Source organism: Xyrauchen texanus, chromosome 1 (assembly GCF_025860055.1).
Source record: "Xyrauchen texanus isolate HMW12.3.18 chromosome 1, RBS_HiC_50CHRs, whole genome shotgun sequence".
Lineage (NCBI taxonomy): Eukaryota > Metazoa > Chordata > Actinopteri > Cypriniformes > Catostomidae > Xyrauchen > Xyrauchen texanus.
The window spans coordinates 54023525-54035620 of NC_068276.1; the positions used below are offsets into that span (position 1 = coordinate 54023525).

A 12096-nucleotide genomic window follows, 5' to 3' on the forward strand; every position below is an offset into this window, starting at 1 on the left:
GAACCAATAGAGTTTGGCATTAATGATGTCAAACTTGACCCAATGAATTAACGCACCATTTTTCTAAAGGCAGTTTTGTGAGATTTTAAAGCTTCGACAGGTCGGAAGATTTTCAGTGAATAATTACTTACATTTTGGTCTATTCATCACATAAAGTTATCGTATGTCTTCAGAAGACTTGGATTATAGAGTGTGCGTCATATATTTAGAACGGGACATACTGTATACTGTATGGTCACTATGAACGTAATGTCATTTGAAAAGAGATGCATGAAGATTCTTCAAAAAAATAACAGCTTACAGTTTTGGAGTAACAAGAGGGTGATTAAATAATGACAGAATTGTCATTTTGGGGTGAAATATGCCTTTCACATGTCGCCATGAGTTATGCAAATGCATTTTATATTCTTTTTTCTTAACTGCAGTTTATTCCTTTGATTTCATTCTAACCAGTTGCTTAATTGTAGATGAGGTTCAGAAGTTTGTATATGTGTATGAGAACAAGCTCTGTGCAATACTGCGTTTCCATTGATTTAAAAGAAACTCAGCAGTTTAATGTACAGTATGCATTGCAACAAAGAGCATGTTCCTAACTAGACAATACTATTATAAAACAAAAACCTCCGACTTTACAGTGAATGCATTTGCTTTGCATTTTTTGTCTTTTGCAGTCTAAGTTAGTCTTTTGTTTTAGACTCAGCAGTCAAATATGTTGCTATTTCTGTATTTGCACTCGCTATTTAAAGCCAAATGTTTATTAGCTTAGCGTGTCTTTCATTTCAAATGTGTGCCAAATTGAATGTGATATAAGAAATGAACATTTTTATACAAATTTTAAAAATTAAAACAAAATATTGCATGAAGCAATTTGATGATGAGTACAGAAATGGCTTTTAGAGTGAAAAGCAAATTCTTGGTACAAACTTTCAACATGCAAATAAATTATTTTGTCATAATTAACAGTGAAGGTGGAAAACCTTAGCAGATTCTTTAGCAAGCCACCAATTTTATTTTTTAACGAATCACACAACTATTACATTTTAAGGGCACTTAAACATCAGTGCCAAATTTATACCACTGAGCCACTTTTATGATTCTTTCATGTTATTTAATTTCTTTAAAATTCTGTGTTACATCAGAAATAAGGAAAACGATTGATTTGAAGCATTAATGGTCCATGTTTGGAGTTCTGGAACAGAATTTACACTGTAAAGCACATCATTGTACAACCGTGTTTATACAGTAGTCAAACTAGTTATACTGTATGATTCAATATGTACTGTATGTGTATCTACAAAATAAAAAAGACAAACATGTCAACACCTGAAAAATAATGCACCCCCTAAAAAATGTTTTCTGGTAAATTATATTTTCTACATTTGTGTAACAAACTACATATTATTCTGTTCTTCATACCACAAGTAAGGGCTATATAGAATATTATCTAAAAAGCTATCTGTACTTTCATAAAATGATTCTTTTGGTATGACATGCTAATCAGTTAACAAGTTTCAACAAGCATTGTTCAATTACAAAAACAGAGTATACTGTGAGTGTACTGAATGTTCTTTGCATAACACAAGATAACAGCCATGGCTAACACCCAAGTGTCTATTACTAGATATAGATGGATATATTTCATTGAAACCTCAAGGGGAAATGAAGTCCAAGGGGGCAATTCAGCTACTGTATAGTATCCCAGACAACACTCCTGAGGCCCCCTTAGTCATTTTAACTTGACAATCAACAATGATGGGTATAATGCATTACTAAGAGAATGTTAAAATATATGTTTTCTAATTTATCACTGCCCCCTTAAATTCTTTGGCCAGTTCATGAATAATTTATGAATTATTTATGATTTATTTGAAAGAATTAAAAGAACAGTTTCATGTCTATCCTTGTATTTTTCATCTGGCCGATGTTGATAAGGATTTTAGGAAGTAATTATTACAGAAATCTAATTACACTGTAGAATATTAATTAGTAGTTAGTAATTAATTACTTTTTAGAGTAACTTACTCAACACTGATCATCAACCAAAGCAGTTATTGCATTAGAAATGCATTAATAAACAAAGGTAAACGCATTTGCTTTACAGTAAAATGCAAAAAGGGACAGGACATGATTAAAGTACTTTTTTTTTTGGTCTTGAGGTTTTTATCTCTTTATTATACAGGATAAGAGATATAGGTCTTTTTGGTCTTTTTGCTCTTGGGGGTTATATTTTTAGAAAACTGTCAAAAGCACAAAATCTGCCATTTTATTTTCATAAAAGTCTTTTTTAATAGCCATTCAGCTAGGATAAGAGCACCCTTCATCGGCTTCAAAAACACCAGGAATATACTAGTTCACTTTTTATATCTACAACACAAACACATCAACAAACATAACACATGCACTAGAGAAGGGAATATGATGCAATGCCTCAGGAAATCACAGCTGGAATGGGGACTTTGGCTTCATCTGAGAAAGAGGAGAAGAATGGTCATCAAGTATCCATTGATGCACTGCAACACTTAGTCCACATTTAGATAATTATGGCAGTCAAAAAGGGATTGTTCACCCCAAAATGATAGTTTTGTCATCATTTCCTTGCTCTACTGTTGTTCCAAACCTGTATGACTTTCATTCTTCCGTGGAACACAAAAGGAGATGTTAGGCAGAATGTTAGCCTCAGTAACCATTCACTTTTATTGCATCTTTTTTCACTTACAATGAAAGTGAATGGTGACTGAGGCTATCAGTCCCCAACCACCTGCCAAAGACCTCCTTTTGTGTTCCACAGAGGAAAGAAAGTCATATGAATGATGGTGAGTAAATGAGAACAACATTTTCTGACAGTATACTAACAGTAGCACTGGGTAAACAATATATACATACCACTTCCTTATAGTACACATTGGTCTTTAGAATGGGCAGGAGTGTTCCAAAATAGATCTCCGTACTAGAACTTCATCTATCTCTGAGTCAGTGGCACCCTGTCACCAAAAATCAAGATTCTAAAGTGGAGGTTTGCACATTCAGAGCAACATTCTATAGCTGTTAATCATAAAACAGTAGTGTGTGTGAATTTGAGTGGTACTCACACAGGCTAGTCTATGAACTGCTTTGGGAGATGTTAAAAGGCTTTGAATGCGTTCTTGTACTTCCTCCCACACATTAGAAGAGCCCAAGAGAGAGCTGTAAAAAAACAACACACCTTATAATTTATCTCAATCTTGTTTATTAATATCACAAGCACCTTACTGACCATCTTTGTACACAGCTCTAGTAGAAGTCTCTCAAAATTACCTTTCAGAAAAGTAGCCTTTTGTTTCTATCAACTGTATATCCATTTCATTCAGCGACCCATTTAAAATGGCTCCAAAAGATTCAGTACACGAGTGAGCTGTCTGGACGAATCAGATTTAATTGTGAATCGATTCAGGCCAATTAAACAAACCGGTTGGCCAATTGCCAAATGACTAAATAGAACCAACTCAAGTCAAAAGAATCCAAGACACGTGTCATAATAGCTGAAATGAGCGTCACAAGATCATCACCTCGAATACTTGTGTTTAGGGATTTGAGTAAACCACTACACCAAAGTATTCAACTTCAGTGTGTTACTCATCCTGTGCAGTTTGAAGACCTGGGTTATGATTCTCTATGCAATTAGACTTGAAGGGGTCATGAAATATTTTTTTTTTTATCTTCCCTGAGCTTAAACTGATAATGTCAGTTAAGTTTTCCAAAGTTTTCGAAACGGTCATAGTTTAGTAATAAATGATCATTTTCCACCCATCTCTGGCCCTCTGTCTCAAACGCTCAGTTTTGGCTTCAGAGTCTCCTTTAAACTTCAGTGTAAATGCTCACTGCTCTGATTGGCTAACATCGTGCAGCCCCTAAAATACAGCCATATTTGAAACTCAATCGGAAGAGAATGAACAAGCTCCACAGCATTATAAAACTAAATTTCAGCGTTTACACAATGCACATCCAACACATTGCATCCGAATATATTAAACTTAACTCAAGCACAACTGTTAACATTCAGCACCATAACTATCAAACAGTCATGACATTTTAAATATTCGTGAATTAAACTGTTTACTCACGGTTTTTGCTGTCATGTCCGAGTGTTTTAAACTGACCCATTCTTCAATAACAGTTCCTTTGAAAAGCTTGAATTGTATTATGACTGGTTCACAAGCAGTCCACGCTGATATTAGCCACACAAACACAGTCCATAGCACGGTAAAACACGATGCATACACACTGAGGCAAGATCGGCAGAAACACATCCAAATGGCAAAGACATCCAGCTAGAGTTTGTTTACATACACCAACAATTAAAAATAGCGCAGATGGGTGCAAGAACAGCAAGACGCAGAGCAGATTTTCCTTTTCTGAGTTGTAACTTGACACTGTGTCTTTTAAAAGTGGCACGATAAACATGACAATGGTCAAAGATGTCTGTGTAATGCATGTTATATGCACTAAAAACTACAAAATAGTCCAGATGGGTCCCCTTTGTTGTTCAAGAATAGTTGGTCACACTAGACCTATCTCTCTCCCTCACTGTTGATAAGAACTGAAAGCCAGTGGGCATAGCCAAGGGTGCGATGACACTTGTTCTGGGGCGTTTAAATACAACTGAGCAATGTCTTGTGGCGTAACACAAACACAGTTTTCAAAGAAGTTTCAATAAAGTGGGAACTATAAATGCTCATTTTAGACTGGGAAGGAAATTTTGAATTAATAGTGCAGTTACCTCTTATATGTCTAAATATCAAGGAACATTTTATTTTCCATTTCATGACCCCTTTAAAATGTTCACCTGGTGGATAATAAAACGCATGAAAAAGTCACATAGACTTACCAAGTCATGCCTACTGTTGAATATCTTAGAGACTTGGGGGTGGTGGGCCTCTTTGATTGGGGCAGTAGAATGCAACCATCCTGAACACCAAAGCAACCACACTGCAAAGCCCCGGCAACCACCCAGACCACCCCAGCATTGTTGCAGCAAGTTTTGCACAGGTAAGCAGTAAATACCACTCAAGTTTTCCTCAGAAAATGTAAAAATCTACTAATTTTCTGTCAACACATTTAAAATGGGAACACCAAAGCTGTTTCTACTTGTAAACAATTCAGAGTAGTTGGTACACAGTCTACATCATTCACGCAGGTCTATCTTGAAAACACTCATACACGTAAACATACACATTGTGTCTCTGTCTTTCTATGCTGGAGTGACTTGAGCTGGGAGATCTCTCATATTCCATTAGGGAATGATGATGGCCCACTTCCTCAGCAAAGTCAAGGAGATCATCTGTGTCTGTAGAGTCCATGTCAGGGACCTGAAATAATGAGGGAAAGTCACAGCTCATGTCTGTCAACACACCTAATGTTTTCCCTGAGGAATTCATGACTTATACAATGAAATACGCTACAAGGTACAGGCTAAAAACAAACTTCTCTTCAGATCAGACTATTTCAACAGTTAATGTAGACAGATTTTAAAGGAATATTTATGGTTTAATACAAATTCAACTCAATCGACAGCATTTGTGGCATAATGTTGATTACCACAAAAAATTAATTCCGACTTGTTCCTCCTTTTCTTAAAAAAATTTAATAAAAAAATAAAAATCAACAGTGAGGAACTTACAATGGAAATCAATGGGATCTATTTTTTCGAGGGATTCAAGGCAGACATTTTAAGCTTAAAATTGCATAAAAGCACACATTAATTCTTTTTTTTTTAGGGTTTTAGTGTTTGCAGCATTACATCACCATGGCAACAACGTTGTACAATTGGATATCACTTTACACAGAAAATGTTAAATGCAATTTTTTCACACTAAAATCATATTACTTGAATATTGTTCACATCTGTACAGCGAGTACTGTATTTACAAGTTTACAGATGGGCCCCATTCACTTCCATTGTAAGTGTCTCACTGTAACCCAGATTTTTGCTTTAATCAAAGAAAAAGAAGGGACAAGTCGAAACACTTGGTAATCAACATTATGCACAAATACTGTCGATTGAGCATAACATGTATTGAACCTGGAATATTCCTTTAACTTACTGATCTGAAAGTTATAGTATATAGAGAATTACAGATGACCAACCAAAGGTCTGGAATAGCTTCCTCTTGAGTTTCCTGAGGAGAAAATGCAAGTGCATACTGTAGTCTGATTATGGATTACAAATTAACATTCTGTTAGTTAAACAAAATAAAAAAGGTCAAACTGAACTTCTCAAAGACAAATAAAAATGTAAAGATCTACTTAGTTTGCATCAAGTTGAATTTTAATTAATAGCGATATAGTATTCATACCTGTTTCACTTGATGGTGTTGAATAATGAGGTGACACATTCCTTAATCTGGAGCTTCTGCCAGAAACAGGTGAATAGTGGGAAGAAGACTGTCCATCTGACCAGGACTCCTTCATATGAACCTGTAGTGGACCCAGCATTGCACATATACAGTAAATGACAAAAGCACAAGTAGTAGATTAAATAAAAGTGTCTACACTTTATTCTTCAGTGAGCTTTTGTGCCCTCTGCTGGCTACCACTGATTTGTCAAAATATCTCAGTCTTGATCTTATGGTCTTGATCATCAAGACCTTTCAAGAATAAATTGTAAATAAATATAGCTTTCATATTTGCTCAAGTATCAAAAGTTCACAGGGTCATTAGAGATCTTACATACTGTATGTAATAGTGTAGATTTTTTGTTGCCCTACAATACATTTTATATATATATATATATTTTTTTTTTTTTTTTTTTTGTACTGTATGTATATACATTTACTATCACAGGATACATATTTCTTTGTTTATTACAAGAAAAATGAGTACTATATTTACACAAATGAGAAAAATAAATCACGTTGATTTCCAATGTCCCATATGCGTGTACACATACATATCACACATGCTATTTGTTACTGAAGTGCCTCCGTGTCAATAGGCCTGTTTGATATAATAATATATTCTTTAACCTATTTGTCCTAATGATATCTTTGTAAAATTGTTGGCTCCAGAGAGTGCGGATTGGAGAAATCTAATGTCAAACGAATAATGAGCCAACGACTTCTGGAGATAGTTCAGCATTAGTTTTGCATCTTTGGACCTGCCAGCTCCAGTTATACTTAATGTGGATAATATGTGCTGGTGTAAGTGTAAGTTAAGGGACTTTTATAGCACAATTTCTCACGTTATTATCATGGTAAATGGTAAATGGTCTGCATTTATATAACGCCTTTTAGCGGTATTCAAAGCGCTTTAAATTGTGTCTCATTCACCCATACACACTCACATTCACACACCAATGACGGCAGAGCTGCCATGCAAGGCACTAGCCTGCCATTGGGAGCAACTTGGGGTTCAGTGTCTTGCCCAAGGAGACTTCGGCATGTGGAGTCATGTGGGCCGGGAATCGAACCGCCAACCCTGCAATTAGCAGCCGACCCGCTCTACCATCTGAGTCACAGCCACCCCTGTATCTGATTTTCTGCCTTATTGAATGCACCTGAGCCCAACACAACATCCTCTTTATGAACACCATTTATCAATCAAATACTTAACACATGGCCCACCAATCACTGTGTACTCAATAACGGAGAATTGCAACCTCATAGTAATTGAGATAGATACGTTTAAAAATTCACTTGTAACACTGGACCATTTAAAATGAACTAGTGAATTTAAAAATACTTAAAAGCATCTTAAAGGAAATGGTGACCACTTACAAGACCTGTAAATGCTGATTATATTTAGTCATTCTAAAGAACAGCATGGCAACATGGCTTAAAGTTTGTGGGTAAAACAAGACGGTTAGGGTGTATTTTCTTTTAAAATTATTGCTCCCCTTTTCTCCCCAATTTGGAATGCCCAATTCCCAATGTGCTCTAGGTCCTCATGGTGGCGTAGTGACTCGCCTCAATCCGAGTGGTGGTGGATGAATCTCAGTTGCCTCCGCGTCTGTGACCGTCAATCTTATCACATGGCTTGTTGAGCGCGTTACCGTGGAGACCTAGTGCATGTGGAGGCTTCCCACTATTCTCCACAGCATCCACCCATAATTTACCACACACCCCCCAATGAGAGCTATATACACTATATATTTGAAAAAAATATATATTTTTACTCAAATTTGGTGTCTTTATAAAATTGCATGTCGGCAAATATTAAAACAGCAAATTATGGTTTATATGTATACAGGGGACATTTAAGGTATAATACAGCTTCCCCCTACAAGCACACCCAGCCCCACCTTGGCCCCCCAGGCAAAAATAGTCTAGAATACAAATGAGGAGCCTTTGATACCTGATCTCTGTCCCAGAGTCGTCTTTGCCTCCAAGGAGCAGAAGAGAGATGTCTTTGGGATGAGGTTCTACACTGCTGCAGAGACTTCTTTGCACTCTTCCTTGTCATAGCACTCTAAAGCCAATAAAACATATTACAAAGTAAAAAGCAATATAGCAATCAGTATTCTCAAGCAATAACGCTATAATTCATTTATTCAATTTCAAAATCTGTATTTTTTACCACAGGAACAGAGGTGGAGATTTCACTGATTGTTGTCTTTGAAGAGAACTCTAACCTTGGAGAAATACCCTGTAGTGAATCCATGAATATTAAAGACAGATGCTAGTCAATATTAATAATGCCAAAAATCTGAATTGTAGTTTCTGGATCAAATATTGTAATTTAAGTAGCCTATATAAATTCAATTCGACTGCTCAATTAATAAAAACTTACTGAAAAAGTGGAAGCCCGTGTCATTAGTACTTCTCTCTGTATGCCAGAGAAAGATGGGACCAGCTTAGGCTCTGGGAAAAGAAAGCTTCGAGCATCTTCCTCATAACTGGCCAGTATTTCACCAGCTTTATAAAGGCATTTAGAAAGCAACTTAAGTTATGCTGTGATTTGTCATTTGTGTGCCACTAGTATGGTACAATGACTGGCAAAAAAGTTCAATAGATTCAGTTTTACCTGGAGGAATCAACTGAATGAGTTCAAATTTTACAGTTTCAGCTGGAGAAAAGAAGAAAGATATTTTGATACGCAATATTTCAGATTGGAAGACAGACTGAGAACCGTTATGGAGAATGAGAGATGGCAAATAAGAAGGAGATGAAGAAGGTTGACAATGGCAAAAGGAAGAAGAGAAGGTAGAACTCACACTGTAAGAATTCAGCAATTGCACATGGGTCGGTGGCAAACTTCTGAATCTACGACAAAGAAAATGTGAGTTTACATACATATCTGTGTGATGGCTTGATGGCAGTGGTGCAGTGGTGGCTCAGTGGTTGAGGCTCAGGGTTACTAACCAGAAGGTCGGGGGTTCAAGCCCCAGCACCACCAAGATGCCACTGTTGTGTCCTTGAGCAAGGCACTTAACTCCAGGTTGCTCCGGGGGGATTGTCCCTGTAATAATTGCACTGTAAGTCGCTTTGGATAAAAGCGTCTGCCAAATGCATAAATGTAAATGTAAATTTCAAGAAGAATTTCAAACTTTATAATTATAAAGAATAATATAAAACTCCAGAATAAATAATGAATACAATATTATAGTACAGATTATATATATATACTATAATATGTTATTTATACATTTATGCTGTTACCTATTATTATTATTATTGATTATATATATATAAAATGATAAAAATATCATAAATAAAAATAATGAAATATACTCTGGCAGCCAAAAGTTTGGAATAATGTACAGATTTTGCTCTTATGGAAAGAAATTGGTACTTTTATTCAACAAAGTGTCTTTCAACTGATCACAATATATAGTCAGGACATTAATAACGTGAGAAATTACTATTACAATTTGAAAAATGTTTTACTTCAACTTCTTCAAAGACTTCTCATCAAAACATCCTCCACATGCAGCAATGACAGGTTTGCAGATCCGTGACATTCAAGCTGTCAGTTTATCCAGATACTCAGGTGACATTTCACCCCACACGTCCTGTAGAACTTGCCATAGATGTGACTGTCTTGTCGGGCACTTCTCACCCACCTTACAGTCTAGCTGATCCCACAAAAGCTCAATGGGGTTCAGATCCATAACACTCTTTTCCAATCATCTGTTGTCCAATGTCTGTGTTTCTTTGCCCACTTTAACCTTTTCTTTTTGATTTTCTGTTTCAAAAGTGTATTTTTCTTTGCAGTTCTTCCCATAAGTCCTGCACCCCTGAGTCTTCTCTTTACTGTTGTACATGAAACTGGTGTTGAGCGGGTAGAATTCAATGAAGCTGTCAGCTGAGGACATGTGAGGCGTCTATTTCTCAAATTAGAGACTCTGATGTAATTATCCTCTTGTTTAGTTGTACATCTGGACTTCCATATCTCGTTCTGTCCTTGTTAGAGCCAGTTGTCCTTTGTCTTTGAAGACTGTAGTGTACACCTTTGTATGAAATCTTCAAGCATTTCAAGCATTGAATAGCCTTAATTCCTCAAATCAATGATTGGCTGATGAGTTTCTAGTGAAAGCTGTTTCTTTTTTGCCATTTTCTACCTAATATTGATCTTAAGACATGCCAGTCTATTGCACACTGTGGCGACTCAAAAACAAACACAAAGACAATGTTAAGCTTCATTTAACAAACCAAATAGCTTTCAAATGTGTTTGATATAATGACAAGTGATTTTCTAGTTCCAAATTAGCAATTTAGCATGATTACTCAAGGATAAGGTGTTGGAGTGATGCTGCTGGTAATGGGGCCTGTCTAGATTTGATCAAAAGTGACTTTTTTCAAATAGTGATGGTGCTGTTTTTTTTACATCAGTAATGTTCTGAATATACTTTGTGATCAGCTGAATGCCACTTTGATGAATTAAAGTACCAATTTACTTCCGAAAACTGCTAAATCTTTGCATTATTCCAAACATATGGCAGCCAATGTTTATCAATAATAATAAGAAATAATTGCATTTATTTATTAATTTATTTATTACAAAAATAAAAAACAAATTACTCCACCTTTTCAAACCTAATTCTCTCCCGAAACAGCAATGGAAAAACTGCAGGAAGACATCCTGATTTCCTGTACTGGTTCATTAGAGACACGCTGAGGTAGACGTCATCTTTGGCTGGTAAATGCACCCCTGGACAAGTTATCTAAAATAAATATGATAATTTCACTATGCATATTCCCAGGAAACACTACGTATTATATACTCTGCACTCTCTACTAGTGGTGCAGCTTTCTAGTGTTCTTGATAGTCTCTATCTGAAGTTAGTTAGGCTACGAGCAGCTTCCTAAGATTTATCATTATTTTTTTTTATTTTTTTTTTTTTAGATTTATCATTATTAATAAATCCTCACCGCCCTCAGGTGCAGTTCAACGACCACCTTTACTGATTTCTGACTCATCTTGGGCCTTGCTGTTACCTCCAACATAAATGTTCCAGGATCCTTCATAACATGGAAAACCGAGGACAGCGTCGCGTTTCCATGGCATCCGACATAACGATCCGTCTTCGCTGGGGTCAAGTCGCCCTCTGAGGACTTTTATTTTGAAGATGGCAGCAACCGGAAAACAGATGGGAACACGGGAGTTGTAGTTTTGCAGTGGTTGCCATGTTGACTTGTAGTTTTCTGTACTTTTTCCTAAATTGTTAAGTTTCCATAAACGTTTATCAGCATTATGGGAATGTGTTAATTGGCATGAAATATCAAGCAGTGACAGCAGCGTGAACAAACAGCGTTTCCCTAATTATTGTATAACTATTATACATGCCTTTATGACATGGCATGTTTGTGCTCTGAATTTGAAAAGAAATGAGGTGAAATACTGCAAACACTTGCTTATAAAAATATATACTTTCCCCTATATATTCATTAAATTTTAATCCATATAATACATTTTTATCCAAAACCTTAATGTTGAAAAATAAATCCATGACATTTGTAAAGTGCCAATATGACTTCTGTTGTCTATATTTGTGCTTTGCTTTATCTTATGGCCTCCAAAGACCCAGCTTGTGTGTCTGGATTTACTTTCAAGAAATCAGTGTTGGCAAAACAGTTTAGATAAAAATGTCAAAGCAATAGTTTGGCCTGGGGAAATTCATAA

At 36.1% G+C, this 12096-nt stretch overlaps 1 protein-coding gene across 1 annotated transcript; it reads right to left on the reverse strand.

Moving 5' to 3' along the window:
• Positions 1 to 1361: 1361 nt before the first annotated feature.
• On the reverse strand, positions 1362 to 11508 carry spata6l (spermatogenesis associated 6-like). Its single transcript, XM_052139430.1, has 13 exons — positions 11346 to 11508; positions 11000 to 11137; positions 9188 to 9236; positions 8998 to 9039; positions 8764 to 8888; positions 8551 to 8619; positions 8329 to 8442; positions 6333 to 6453; positions 6124 to 6155; positions 5209 to 5345; positions 3090 to 3183; positions 2884 to 2981; positions 1362 to 2466 (listed from the first exon to the last, which is right to left on the reverse strand). Exons 1-12 carry the CDS (start codon positions 11439 to 11441, stop codon positions 2910 to 2912), a joined length of 1089 nt encoding a protein of 362 aa, XP_051995390.1. The 5' UTR covers positions 11442 to 11508; the 3' UTR covers positions 1362 to 2466; positions 2884 to 2909.
• Positions 11509 to 12096: the final 588 nt, after the last annotated feature.